At 49.4% G+C, this 15,222-nt stretch overlaps 1 protein-coding gene across 2 annotated transcripts in view; it reads left to right on the forward strand.

The window, feature by feature from the left end:
• The window catches only part of GALNT14 (polypeptide N-acetylgalactosaminyltransferase 14), a 239,918-nt gene that overhangs the window by 165,925 nt on the left and 58,771 nt on the right, over nucleotides 1-15,222 (forward strand). For both annotated transcript variants that reach the window (XM_063713209.1, NM_001131380.1), the window contains 1 exon segment: nucleotides 14,997-15,095. In XM_063713209.1, coding sequence (XP_063569279.1) covers nucleotides 14,997-15,095 — 99 coding nt within the window.

Raw genomic sequence — 15,222 nt, forward strand, 5'->3', positions numbered from 1 at the left:
ATTTTTCAGTCTAGAATAAGGAGCTGAAATACACAGATGTCTTCCCTTTAAAACCTGGATCACTGTCCATTACCATTTGCCCCCAAGTGCTTCAAAGAACCACTGGCTCTTATGATATAACACATGTGCCTCTACTGCCAGGAAGAAACAGGGCCAGTAGGATTGGCTTGAGGAAATTTCAAGGAGGCTCTGTGCTGAGACGAAGGTCCTGGGGTAATTCCTACAGGAGAGGATGAACCATGCTGTAAGCCCTTAGAGTAAGACTCTTCATGCCTTGTATTTCTTTCGCCCAGGCTGGAGTGAAGTGGCCTGATCTCGAACCACGGTGCCCCCAGGTTCAAGCAGTTCTCCTGCCTCAGCCTCCTGAGTAGCTGGGATTTTAGATGCCTGTCACCAAGCCCAGCTAATATTTGTATTTTTAGTAGAGATGGGGTGTTGCCATGTTGGCCAGGCTGGTCTTGAACTCCTGACCTCAGGTGATCTACCTGCCTTGGCCTCCCAAAGTGCTGGGATTACAGGTGTGGGCCACCGCGCCCGGCCCATGCCTTGTATTTCTATAGGACTTCACGAAGTGCTTTCCCATCTCTTTCTCATGTCCTCAGTAGCCCTTTGGGTGAAGAGGTCATTGCTATTTCACAGAGAAGGAAGCTGAGACCCAGGCAACATAACTGGTTGACTGAGTGGTTGGACTAGGTCTCCTAGCCCTGTGAGCTTTGACATACAGCATCTCTGTCACTTACTAGCTGGACCATGGGTGAGTTACTCAAACTCCCAGAGACCTCATTTCTTCATCTGTAAAATGGGAATAATAATGGTCCTCAGGGTGAGGTGAAATGATTGATGTCAAATGCCGAGCCTCATCTTTAACCTCTAGTAAGCACTTGGTGACTGTTTGCTAGCTGTGACCCTGAGTAGTCAAGTTAGTACTGGCATCAGGAGGGCAGCTGGGGCCTGCTGCAGTCACCCAGGCAAGAGGGGGCATCAGGACCAGCAACAGTTCTGGCTTCATCATTTTTCCTGCTGCTCCGCAGCTGTGGGCCAAAGCAGGTCTGGGAGGCAGGGCAGACAGGTAACAGGGCCGGGGGTGGAGAAACGGGTGACATGGATGAATGTAGAGAGGTCCTGGCTCTGCACCCTGCTCCCTAGCTCTGAGTCGGGGTGCTGCGGTTCATGTGAGTCACAGTGGAGCTGAGAACAAGGTGGGCTGGGTGCAGGGCATGTGGGCAGGGAAGTCCTTAGAGAGCTCCGGGCCTTGGCCTTGGCTCCTGGCTCTGAACATTCCATTTGCCTGAATGTCAGACTTACTTTAAAAACTGGAAAGCAAAATGAGCGAGGAGGCGACTGCAATATCACGTCTGGTGAAATTTGTGCTTGAAAGATACTGGGGATGGAAGCCAAGGCCAGCAGAGGGAGTGATTTAGAGCCGGGGGCCAGCAACTACAAAATGTGTTTGACAAGAGATGACGAGAGCAGGAGAGGAGATGACAGCTGGGTGGGGGCTGCTGTGGGAGGGAGACCTCTGAGCCAAGGGTGGCAGACACGGGATGGAGCGCTAAGGGCCACGTGAGGCCCCAGGCGACTGGCAAAGTAAGCGGGCACCATGGGATGTGATGGAAGCAGGACTCCACTGGGGACTCTGTGGATCACAGAGAAGTGAGGGTCCCACTGGCCTAGGGAGCAGCAAGATCAGTAAATGTCCTTGAGCTTATCTTTGCTGTCCCCGAGGCAACAAGAGGAATCGCTGATCTCCATGGAAATTTTATTGTATTATCCAAACTGCTCTCCCCTCCTGACCCTCATGATAACCGTGGCCTGGCCAGAGCTGGCGTGGTGGTTGAGTCTCTTCTGCTTCCCTGCTTCTCTCTGTCTCTCCTCCTTGATTCCTCATAAGGTAGCATCATGTACTCCTTGTCCCACACCTTCCTGCCCTGCCTCTCAAGATAGCAAGCACCCTCTTTGCTCCCGTCTGCTTCATCTCAGGCCGGGTGCCATCACCCTTCAGACTTTCACCCAAGCCCTGATCTGTGGCATCATCCTGCTCTCCCCCCACCCCCATTTTGTTGTCTCCTCTGAGATATCTCCTGCTCCCTGAGGTATCTTGCTGCCAAACTCAGCTGCTGCCCCCTCTCATCTGGGTGACTGTGGCAGGCCCTAGCTGCCCTCCTCATTGGCTCTGGCTTTCTAAATGCAGAAGGATCACTCCTCACCTGAAACTCTTCACATGCTGTGGGTGCACAGCTCCTGTTGCCACCCCCACCCTGAAGTCAAGGCTGCCCCCATCAGGCCATGGCCTGTGCCTACTGTGCTGTGAGGATTCAGGGTTCATCATGGCTGCTTTCTCTCTTCAGGATGCCCTTTTGTGTTTTGGGAGTCTGGGTGGAGGGTCTTCTCTTCGAGAAGACCTCTTGCCCCTCAGACTGAGTTTGGCAGCCCCTCCATCCTCCATGCTCACCCTGAGGAGCACCCGTTGCTGTGCATTGCAGACATCAGCTTACTATCTATCTCCCTTCCAAGCCCCTGAGCAGCTAGGGCAGGAATGCTGACTTATCTTTGCATCTCCCGAGCCTAGCACGGTGCCTGGCACTCACACTGTCCATCAGTATCAGCTGAGTGAATAGGGGCCCAAAGAGCACCTCGTGGTTCCTTCTCAGGCTACTGAAAATATCAGGGATTGGGAGTGCAGGTGCAGGTGAGCTAGTGAATCCTCAGAACAGAGGGAGAAAATCAAATCACCGGAAATTTAAAACCATCCTCGCTCAACAAAGAATTATCCATGTTCACACATAAATCCAGCGCCACAATTGGCAAACACGTATTGATCATACCATTCCCCTGATGTGTGGGAGGCACCATATATATGTTCCCTCGGTTCAGCCTCACAACTTTGCTATGACCCTGGTTTTAGAGATGAAGAAATTGACTCCAGTAGCTTGAATAACTTGTCCACAGGAATTTAAAGAAGTGGAAATGTGGCCCCTGCCTGCAAGAAGGCAGTAGTTACCTAGGAAGATGGTACAGTGATTTAGAAAGGGGAATAGTCATACCAGACGGCCACGTGGAGTGTGGTGGAGGAAGTGATTTCAGCGAAACTGCACAACAGTGACAGTTTGGGCAGCTGGAGGAGGGAAGGTAACAGAATCTAGGGAGGTTTGTGGAGGTTGTAACACAGGTACAGTCAAGCGCAGTGACTGGGCTGGTTTAGCAGGGCCAGAAGGCTCCTGCAAGGGAACGTGGGGGCAGGGTGCTGAAGAGCTAACAGGAGGGTGGAGACCTTGAGATGCCGGTGAAGGTTTATGCCGGTGAAGGTTTAACTCCAGGTGGCTCTGAAGGTTGGGGGAGGGTCCTACAGTGAAAGCAGTGTGTTAGGAAGATGGAAGAGAGAAGGGCTGTGGAGAGGGTGGGAGGAGTGGTTGGAAGTGACTCTTCTGCAGGCAGGAAGAATAGTTAGGAAGCTGTTGCAGGAGGGCAAACCAGGGGTGTAGATCAGGCTTGCGGATATAAAAAAGAGGCAGATTTGAGTGCACGATTGGCTCAGGGGTGGATTGACTGTAGGAAGATGCAGGAAGGTATGGGAAGCCTTTGCTTTTTCCCTCCCTGCTTCAGACCAGAATGGCACACAGATGTGAGTCCCCTGGAGAAGAGGCATAGTACTCTTGGCCCTCAAACAGACCATTCCTGAGCTCAGGGTGCTGAGTCTGGCACATTCCTGGAGTTCCTTGGCTGCAGGCCTTACCTTTGCTCCTTACAGCTGTTGCAGTTGGAGGAACTTTCCCGTTTCAGGTGAAAGGAGGGAATGATGCTTCTCTGATCCTTTAGGTGGAAAGTCTGAGAAATATCATGAAAAAGCTCTAGGAATATCAAGGGGAGATACTATGCTTTAGCAAGTGAGGGATGACCCAGACCCATGATTTTCCATCTTTCCAGAATCTTCCAGCATGCAGCATTCAAGATAAAAGACAGAAGGGCTGGGCACGGTGGCTCACGCCTGTAACCCCAGCACTTTGGGAGGCTCTGGTGGGCGGATCACCTGAGGTCAGGAGTTCGAGACCAGCCTGGCCAACATGGTGAAACCCTGTCTCTACTAAAAATACAGAAAATTAGCTAGGCATAGTGGTGCATGCCTGTAGTCCCAACTACTCCGGAGGCTGAGGCATGAGAATCGCTTGAACGCCGGAGGCAGAGGTTGCAGTGAGCCAAGATGGTGCCACTGCACTCCAGCCTGGGCGACAGAGTGAGACTCTGTCTCAAAAAAAAAGACAGAAAAGCAAATATGGAATAAAGGTTTCAGAGGCAGTGAGTCTGGATAATCTTCAAAGGGCATTCTCGTGGAGCTCGTGAGGGCACCGACTGGTAGGGGAGAGCCCAGACCATCTGGGTTTATGTTAAGGCCCCACCACTCACTGACTGTGACTTGCCCTCTCCACCCCATGAGAGGAGGAATTGCAGCACCCACCTCAGAGAGTTACTGTGCAGGCTGAAAGCTCTGGGAAGAATACCTGAGACAGAGTGAGGATTCAATTGTGTCATCTATTATTACTGTTGTATGATGTGATTTGAGCAGGGCTAAAATAAGACTTGAAGGAGCTCTGGTCCCAGACACCAAGGTATCTTTTTTAGGAAACATTTCAAAAATAAGTCTTGGCCCAACTCCACACTTTCTGTCCCAGCTAGGCTCTGCATTTGCCTTTTGAGAAGATTCTTTTTTGCGCACACACACACACACACACGCACACACACACACATGCACATGCACACACAGCTGCCATCTGGGTGGTGCTTGGTACCGGCTAACATAGGTCCTGCCAGTATCCCTAGAGAAACCTCTGCAGCCTCCATAGATCTGCTGATCCTCCTGGAGAGCAGAAGCTGCCACTTCCCCCAGGGTTTCCACCAAACCTCAGTGTTCCACTCACTTGGAAGGGGCTAGGCAATGTAAAAGATCAAGATTAGTTGTTTGGAAAAACAGAAGGATCCTGGTGCATTGGAGTAATGGTCATTTCTAGGAGGTCTCTAAATGCAGCCAGAGGAGTCTATGTTCTTTAAGTCACGTGGTCCTTCTGAGCCCAGATTGCACGAGTCAGCACAGGCAGCAGAACTGCCTGAGGAGGTGGATTGGGGCCAGAGATTGAAAAACCCTGTCAACTTGCTATCCTGAGCAGCACTGAGAGCTGAGATGGATCTGCTGGTTCCAGAACAAAGAGTGGGAGATGTCCGGCCTTCTGTGTTCAGTAATTATGTTTTTTTGCTGAGAGTGGTCAAAGGCTTGTCATAATTCAGTGGAACAAACCCTCGAACAGTTCTTTCAGATGCCAGTTGGTAAATGAATGCAGGTGTGATTCATGGAATTGGGGAAGAGAGGAGACAGGAGGGAGATTTTCTAAATTTTACAATTTAAAGAGCTATTAATTATTCTGAGATTGTGGCCTTTTCTGGTGTTTAAATACTCTTTCCTTTTGAAATGATGATGATGGTAAATGATGGGATTTTAAAAATATATACTTTCTCACAAAGTAAAATGTCACGAACTTAATTACTGTGTCTATAATGTTTTTGTTTTATTTTACTCATACCAGAAAACCAGGACCTAGAAACCATTATCCAGCAGTAACATTGAAATTTTAATTTGTATTATATACCAATTAAAGTTCAGGGACAACTTAGGACAATGATGTCCAACAGAAATAGATGTGAGCCACATATTATTTAAAATTTTCCAGTAGTCACATTAAAAAAGGTAAAAGAAGTGAAATTAATTTTAGTAATATATTTGATTTACTCCAATGTATCCAGATACTAACATTTTGACATGTGATCAATTTTTAAAAAGATAAGTAAAATATTTCACCTTTTTTTCATACTAAGTGCTTGAAATCTTGGGCATATTTTACATTTACAGCATATCTCTATTCAGACCAGACACATTTACAGTGCTCAGCAACTGCGTGTGGCTCATGGCTGCCCTACTGGATAATGCGTGTCTAGGAGAAGAGGGTGTCTGGGCCTCCGTCTGTCAAAGGCTTCAGTCTTTCCCCTCTTGCTTCATCATTGGCATTTTTCATCATTCTTGGAACTTTGGTAAGCAAGAACATCCCAGCCTTTTAAACACAGTTGAGTATTTCCAGCATAACAGACAAAACTTAAGACCTCTCCACGGACACCAGATGCCACCTGATATTCCCTAGGACACCCTTAACCCAAGGCTTCTTATCGCCAGCCCCCTCCCCAACTCATGGCTCCATACTTCAGCTTCCAGATTCTTCTTCAGTTTGGGCAATTTCTTTGGTCTCTCTTTGCTGTATCACTGACCTTGGCCTTTGCTCAGCTTTTACTGCTCTGGAGCTCCCTGTGAGGATGTCACCCATAGCTTGGCAAAGGACATTTTCCTCTCCAGCTTTGACCCCAAGTAAGCCTCACCTGCCTCCTGCCTTCACTTATCCCTCCACTCATTCTTCAGACATTTATCGTATGTCTAGTATGTTTAGTCACCATCCTGGGTACTGAGGTTACAACTACAAATAAGTCCTTGGCTTCACTGCAGCAACAGTCGGTAGAGGAGACAGAAAAGTAATTTCACAGTGCTTGGTAATACATTACAGCAATGGGGTGAACACAGGGTCCTAAAGAGGCACGTTGGAAAAGGCTTGGGAGACTGAAATACTTCCCAGGGGAAGTAACTTCCAAGCCAAGATTAGAAGAGGAAAAAATAGCCTGGCATTGGAAGCCAGGAGAGTACATTTCAGATATATGGGAGAGAGGCAGCACTTGCAAAGTTCCAGAGGGGACAAAGAGCAGGTGAAGCAGAATGTGGCTAGAACTTTGGGAGTGCAGAGGGCAGGAGTCAGAAGTGGTGCCAGGCCACTAAGGATGGTGAGCCATGATTAAGAGTCTCAGTTTGATTTTGTGAGCAGTTGGACAGCATTGAAAGAGGTTAAAGATGCAGTTCTGGAAAGATCATTCTAGCTGCAGCATGCAGGGTAGATTGAAAAGGGTTACAGCCAGAGAGGAAGTTGCTGCAGTAATCTAGAAAAGACAGAATGGAAATGGAGAGAAATAGCCAGATGGAGAGATAAAGAAGACAAATGCACAAGACTACATTTAATCACATTGGGTCTGGGGCAGAAAGAGGCAGGATTAGAGAATATCTCTTGGTTTTGGCACATAGTGCATAGTGAGCTGGGGAACTCAGAAGGGTCAGCAGGCTTGGCTGAGGTGTGGGAAGCAGAGGGTGGATGGCAAAGTCATCTCATGGGGTCATTCAAGAGAAGATGCTCATCAGGGTTAGGGTTAGAGGTTAAAGGAGGTAGGCACTGGGAACTGTTTGAAAGCTGCCCACCAGAGCACCCAACCAAGTTCCTAAGCAGTTCACTTCTCTGTTCTGACCCACTTATTCCCTTCCTAGACCACTGGAATTAATAACATGTTCAGCACTTCAAAGGTGGCGATAGAATAGCGAATCTCACTGTTATGTTAAGGGTCTTTTCTGAGACACAGGATTTCTGTAACCAAAGTGAGGGTGGCTATTGAGGCAAGAATAAGAGCGGTATATGTTTATGTGAATGAACAAATTAATCTGCATGTGAAATCCCTTCAAAATCGACATGAAATAAAAATGTCATGCCTTACAGTGTATCAGTGTTGCCCATGAAATGAGATTAAGAGGAATTTTTGATTTTATAGTTGTCATACTTTTTATACTGCTCGCATTTTTCTCTTCTAAAGAGTTCAGTTTGAACCAAGGGGCCAGCCACAGATTCAGCATTTTATATTTTTCTTCATAGCTGAGAGCAGGCTTCCTTACATAGATCTGAGCTGTGGAGGTGTTAGATGTTCTCAGATCTAAAAATGAAATCTGTGATTCTAAAAGCCAGTAGCAAGATCACTGCCCTGAATGCTGACAGAACTGACATTCTGGAAAGGTCATTGGCCAAGAGGTTTTCTCCTCTCATTCTTTCTTCCTCACACACATTGGCTCTGAGTTGGGGCTGGTGGTGAGGAAAGGAAGGGATGAGGCATTGTCCACAAAGCCATCTGTGCTAGCACTGGTGATGGAGTGATGGAGGGATGTGGAGGAGGGAAAGATGTGCCTACGCCACCTGTACCTGGGATCCATAGATTGTCACCTCCATGGGGACAGAGAGCTCTCTCCCAGGAAGCTGGTCCCATTCTCGCTTTATGTTTTACGTTTGTGTTTCTCTTTGCTTTTCTGGCCCTGGAAATTAGGGAAATGGAACATGTTGAAAATGACCCATTCATTTTCTCTTCCTGGGTCTGACCTCTGCAATGTGTGCTGGAAGTGCAGGACTTGGGAGGAAATCCTAATTTCCATTTAGGTCAACATAGCTTTTTGTTTAGTAATAGATGTGCATGAACCACCTCACCCAGGGCCTTGCTGAGGTCACATCTTCGCCCACCTGATCAGACTCCACTGGAAGCCCCTGTTTAGGATGTGCCTGTGGCAGCCCAGCCAGCGGTTTCCCATCTTCCTGTTACACCCAGGAGCAGCAGCCAGTCCCTCCCTCCTGGACAGGTCGCTGCACCTGCTGGTTTCCAGAGCTCAGTAGAAACTGCCTCTTCGGGTGGTCATTCAAGAGTGGGCGTGTGAGTATACACAGTGGACAAGGCTACAGAATAGACCTGAGTCACAACCGGAACAGTCCTGGTTCAGAGGTATTACAACATGTGACGAGGACGCTGGAGTCCAGCAGGCCTGGTTCAAATTCCCTTTGCTAGTTGGAGTGAGTTCCTCAGCCTTTCTGTGCCTCAGTTTCCTCATTAGTGAATCTGTAAACCAGTAGCAGCCTCATAGGATTACTGTGAGCAGTAAATATGTGAGGTGCTCTGTATGGCGCCTGCTGAGAAAGGTTCAATGAGCAGTAGTTTAACAGTTTTCCAGGAGGTGGATACCGTCATCACTGTAAACCGGGAACTCCAAGCAGCAAAGGTTCAATCCCAGTGTGTCCCACGCCTGTTTGATTTCCGTTTCATTGTGCTGTGTAGTTGCCTGACCTTTTCCCATTCTCTAACTGTCTTCAGACTCCCGTCTGGGATGCCAGAGCCCACCTTTAAGATTCAGAGCCATTGTCAATTCCAGAGAAGCCAGAGCGGCTTCTCTTTGACACTGACATTTCAGTAATAATAATTACGCTCTCCTCTCCGCTTCAGAGTTAGTGGGTATGCCTCTCCATCACTCCCTCCTGGTTTCATGCTGGAGAATAAAATCCTGAATGTTTCTAATTTATGACCAAGTCTTTTCTCTCATGAAGGCAGCATGCCGCAGGAGGAAGATCATGTGTCTGGGTGTCCGAGGGCATGGGTCCTGGCCCCGGCAGACAAGCCACGGAAGCACTGGGAGCCCTGGCTGCTCATTGATGAAATGGGGGTGACAATGATCATCATCACGCTCTCTGTTATAGGCTGCTGCCAGGATGTAATGAGCTTGTGGGGTAAAATAAAAGGCATCGCACGTATCATGACATGACTGCGATGACTGACAGCAACCATCACTGAGCATGTTTCTGACATGCCAAGTTGTCACATATTCAGGTGCAGGGTGGGGGGCATTGTGGGGGTGAGCAGGAGGCAGTGACTGTGCAGAGGCAAGAGGGGCCACTCCTCCCCAGACCCTGGGGTTAACATCTCAGAGCACTTTCCTGGAAGCATTTTCGGACAGTAAGTGGCACTGAATGCTCCAGAGGCTGGCAGTGCAGGAAGCCCTTGGAGCCCCAGTTTAAGTCAGGGAAAATTGAGAGTCTTCACTGAGTCATTCATTAAAAATGGAAGAGAAAGAAACGGCATGTCAGTGATCAGCTCAGAGAAGCATGCCTTCCTCATGAGCTGCTGCGGCCATCAGGTCTAGAGACCCCGGGATTCTGTTTCCCCAGGAGGTGAGGCTGAGACCAGAGTCTCCTCCTAGCTCATGGAGACTCTTCGGTGTCCCCCACCCCCACCCCCAATCTTTCCCGCTCACTGGCTCTTCTTCCAGTAAAACACTGCATCTTTAATAAATTATCAACATACTTTCTTGTCTGTCTGCTGGCGCCAGAGCTCAGTGTTGGCAGGGTTTTCCATTCCCTCGTGCCCCTAATAGATCTCACTGTTTGATTAATCTTTTAGATCTCTCCCACAGAAACCCTGCTGTCTGGGCCAACTCTCCTCACCATGTCCGGCTTTCTGGATTTTTTTCTTGGACTCTCAACCTTGTTGCTGCCCATCCCCATGCTCATCCCTTGGTCCTTGGACCACAGATGACTCGTGTGTAGGGCTCCAAGGCAGGTGCCTTGAACCCCGGTGAGTTCACAGCGAGACTGTAGGGACGAGCACCAGATTAGGAGTCACAGGGTATGGATTTCCCTCACCCCAGTTACTCAGCAGGTGTGCCACCTTGAGCGAGATTCTGAGCCTTAGTTCAGCTCATCTGTGGAGTAGGGGCAGTTGTGAGGGTCACCTGAGACAAGGGGTGAGTCCAGGCTCCTGAGCTGCGAGCAGGGGCAGGAGGAGGGTCCTGTGAAGCTTTTCAAGCCTGTGAGGTGTGGGATGGCACCCCACTATCTGCCCTCCCTGGGCCTGTGCTGGAGGAGCTCATAGGGTACAGCCCTGTTCTTTACTCTGCAGGGACAGAGGCTGGGGGTCTCAGAGACCAGGAGGACAATGGCTCAGGCTCCAACCCACACCTGGTGTGTCAGTCAGGTGGGCCCAGTTTAGGAGGTTTAACTGCCTCGTCTCTATGGTCCTTTCCTTTTCTAAACCATGAGCTTGTGATTCTAGTCAATGAGCTGAACCTGGCATGCAGGCCAGCTCAGCCACTCTCTGAGCGTGATGATAGCAATTCTAGCTACCATTTCCTCAGCACCCTTTAAACACCAGGTGCTTACATGCATCATCTGCAGTCTTCACAACAAAAATGTGTATTTATCCTCATTTTACAGGGAACAATCTTGAAGCTCAGAGAGGGTAAATGATGTGTCCAAGGGCACACAGCTGGTTCTCGACATGTCTAGACTCAAATCCAGGCATCAGAGCCCAGGTTCTTTTCACTCACATTGACACTACATCCTTTGATGTCTCCTCCTCCTCTTGCCTCTGAATGCCCCTTACCTGCTTGTGGGACAGGACAGAACCCCCCCACCAAAGATGCCTTTCCAGCCCCTGTGAGATCTGGCTCCACCCAGCAGGCAGAGTCGTCTGCAGATTTGGGCTGATGCTAAAAATAATAATAGTTACTATTTGTCAAGCATCTGTAATCACCTAACATAGTAATAGTCTAAGGGAGAAAATCTTCCAGAATTGTTATCTCCATTTTCCAGATGAAGAAACTGAGGCTTGGGAAAGTAATGTCAGATGCCCATTGACAATTGAGCCTCAGTTACAAAATGGCATTTGTGACATTCCTAACCATGCGTATTGAATGTTAGCTACGGTCAGAGCTTCTGAAAGCTGATGCTGTGAGAGCATTTAGCAGGAGAGCCTTGGGCCCATTCCGTGTTACAGAGGAGCAGATGGAAAGCTGGAGAGGTGGGTGATTGGCTCACGTACCCACAGCTGGTCAGTGGTATCCTGATCCCCCAAGCCAGGATTCTGGGAACCGCCTCACCTGGTCTGCAGGTCTAGATCTGTGCCCATGACTGGAATTCTGTGCCCCATTTCTGTCTGTCCCTCCCTACTTTACCCCCATGAGATCCAGCACCTCCTCCTCCACGAAGCCACCTTTGCCACTCCAGGCAGAGTTATGCCTCTGCATAACTGTGTGGGTGTATGCATCTGTGTCACTGTGGTCAATATACCTGCCTCCTCAGCTGGTCCTCCAAGGCAGGACAAATGGCCCCTGTCCCCAAAAGCTCTCAAAGGAGATTAACTCTCAGTACCACCTCCCTCCCCAACTTGCCCCTGAGTAACTTGCACCACAAAAGCTGGGGTGTGGGGTCCCCCTGCCTCCCAGCATGTGGAAGAGGAAGCATCCCCAAGGCAGTGCCTTCGTCCTGACCCCATGAGGGGTTTCAGAGCATCTTTCCCTATGGCAGGGATCACAGCAGCCAGGAGCAGCTTCAGGCCTGGCCATTGGACACACCCAGTCCTGGTGGTGGCAGGCTGCTGAGTCACTCTGCTTGGTCTCTTTTTCCTCTGCTGTCTCTTATGGAGAGACCAGGAGGCTCTGCTGAGCTCTGTGACTTGTTGCCTTCTGTTAGAGAGACAGATGCTGGCCCTCGTCCCTGACATCCACTTGTTCCTCTTGGGGCTGACCATGCTGGCTCCTTCCCCTCTGCCTGGGCCTCTCCAAGTGCCTCCATGCTCTCACAGACCTGCCACCTGCCAACTAACACTCCCTCCAGGTCTCCCTCAACCCTGGTTCCACCTCAACCACCTACGAGGAATGCCCTCCCTCTCCTCTGCTCCTGAGTCAGGTCTGTGTCCAAAGATAAGCAAGGCCAAGGTCTCTTCTCACTGGGAGCTGTTTCAAGGCATTCTCCTTCCCTTTTTGTACTGGTTATCTAATGTACAACAAATCACTCCTGATTAAACTTTGTGGTGTTAAACAACAAGAATCATTGATTATCTTCACAGTGTCTGTGGGTCAGGAATTCAGAGCATCTTGGCTGGGTGATTCTGGCTTAGAGTCTTATTGAACTGCAGTTGGAAGTCTGCTGTAGCCACTGTCATCTGAAGGCTTGACTAGAGCTGCAGACCCACTTCCAAGGTGGCTCATTCATATGGCTGGCAAGTTGGTGCCAGCCTTCAGCAGGTGGCCACAGTTCCTCTCCACCTGGACATCTCTCCATAGACAGGGCTGCTCGAGTGTCCCCACAGCATGGCAGCTGGCTTCCCTCCAAGTGGCCAAGGCAGAGCCTGCAATGTTTTTGTGATTTAACCTTGGGAGACACTCACTGTCACTTCTACCATATTCTACGGGTCATATGAATGACCCTGCCCTGCTTCAGTGAGGGAGGGGCTACACAAGGACATAAAACCCAGTTAGTGAAGATCAGTGGCAGCCATCGGCGGGCTGGCTGTCACACTTTAGAAAGCTGGAAGATGCTGTCTTCAGCTGACCTAGGAACGCACTTCCTGACTTACTTTCTCCCTTTCTCCATCAATGGACAACTGGTATACTTAAATCCTGTTCTAGTGATGTAAAGATGGACAAGGCCATGGGCCTTCCCTGGAGGAACTCACAGTCAAGTTGAGGAGAGTCTCATCACGAGAACTGCTAGAAAAGAGTTACGTACAGAATGATGGCAACACAAAGGACAGGTCCTTACCTATTTGGGGGAGTGTGGAACACCTTCACAGCAGAGGGGACATTTGCTCTGGCTCTTGAAGATTGAATAAGAGTCCTCAGGTAGAGGAAGGAGAAAGGACATTGCTCCATGCAGAGGTAATAGCATGAGCAATGGCAGAGAGTCATGGCAGCATACAAGACTGTGATTTTGAAGGGTCTAGAAGGCTGTGATAGGGAGTTTGGACTTCATACATCAGGAACTGCTGGAGGGATTCAAACCAGAGGAAGCTTTGGCAGAGCTATGTGGTGGACAGGACATGACTGGCAGAGACAGAGGCTGAAGGCAGAAAGATGGGTCAGGAAGCTGCTGCAGTGCTCCCCTGAGAAAAAAGGACTGTCTGAGAGGCCATGGGCATGAGAGGACGGGTGAATTCAGGAGGTGGGGCAGAAAGGACATGGTGAGAAATTGTCTCTGGCAGAGAGGACAGGCTTGAAGGACAAGACTTACCTTTTCCTCCATCTCTGCCCCTGGGGCCTTCCTTCCCTAACTTTTGGCTCCTCCTGGATGACCCACGCCCAGGCCATGCTTGAGTCCTGAACAGAGCTGCCTGGCTTTTTCTAAATAAGTTCTCTGGACCAACACCACGAGCCTTCAGCATATGCCCCTGTAGAAAAAACTGATCAGAGTTATCTGAGAGGCCAACATGACATCAGGGCCATTAGCCTAGGACTAAGGATCTTAAATGTTTTAGGCCACAGACTTTCTTGAGACTAGTGAAAACTATGAACTATCTTTCCAGGGGAAAAAAAATGCACATTTATACACACAGTTTGCAGACAATTTCAGAGGGCTCACGTGTCCCTTGAAGTCCATCCCTGGGTCTCTGAACCCTACATTAAAAGCCCCAGGCCTAGGAAAAAAATAGAAAATGAAAAAAGCAAATATTTGACTCCCTAAAGTCTGTTATTTACTTCCTCTTTTAATATCCCCCAGCTGCCCGCAATAATTGAACATCCCCCGAAATAGCAAGAAACAGGAGGAAGCATTTACCCAGTGATAGCCCCTGGTGCCACCAGCCTCACTTGGTGGGTTTATTTTCATTATTATAGTAATTTTCAAGCTGCAGGCTACAATTTTCACTTGCAGTGAGGTATTAAATTGAAATTACCCCAGATGTAATTGTCATAGGAAATAATCCTGGATACATGGAAGTGAATGCGTTTTCAAGATGGGGTTTTATCGCTCATACGAGAGCTTGGGGCTCTGCCTCTTTTACATGCCAGATTTAGGTGTGAGTTGCGGGGGCTGGGCGTCAGCACAACATGGTAGCCTGAAGCTGTCAGCCCAGAACACAGTGAAGCCTCTGCCGACTGGAATCTACCCACTGGCCAGTGGTGTGGGCAGATGGGCTGAAAGGGTAGAGAGTGGGATGCAGAGCCCGACTTGGGGTTGTGTTTGTGCAGCTACCAGGAGCCACCGTGCACTGGCTCAGGCATGCAAGAAATACCACACTTATTTTCTGTATATCAACTCAATTTGTCTCCAAGTCCAGGTTCCCCCAAGGTGGTAGAAAATTCAGATTTAGTCATTCTTGGAGCTCCCCAGCCCCTCTTAGGGCCAGGTGAAGCCGTGGGGTCTTACCTAGTGCTCTGCAGCTGGGGAAGCCCCTCTAGATATCAAGCATCTGGCAAAGGGGTGCCCACCGAGATGCCCTCGGTTCTAGCCCTCCAGATATGCTTTGTCCCTGAAGGTCTCACTTGCCCTGTGCCTTTCCTTCCCCAGATGTACGCTGCTGGTGTATTGCACGGACCTTCCACCCACTAGCATCATCATCACCTTCCACAACGAGGCCCGCTCCACGCTGCTCAGGACCATCCGCAGGTGAGGCATCCTTGCTCGTCTGTTGGCCAGCTCCGGGCCAGCACTTGGTGACAGTGTGTCTGCTCCCCAGGTGCCCAAACCTGTACTAGGAGCACCAGACACATCTGACTATATGCCAGGCGCTCTT

Source organism: Pongo abelii, chromosome 12, assembly GCF_028885655.2.
Source record: "Pongo abelii isolate AG06213 chromosome 12, NHGRI_mPonAbe1-v2.0_pri, whole genome shotgun sequence".
Taxonomy (NCBI): Eukaryota; Metazoa; Chordata; class Mammalia; order Primates; family Hominidae; genus Pongo; species Pongo abelii.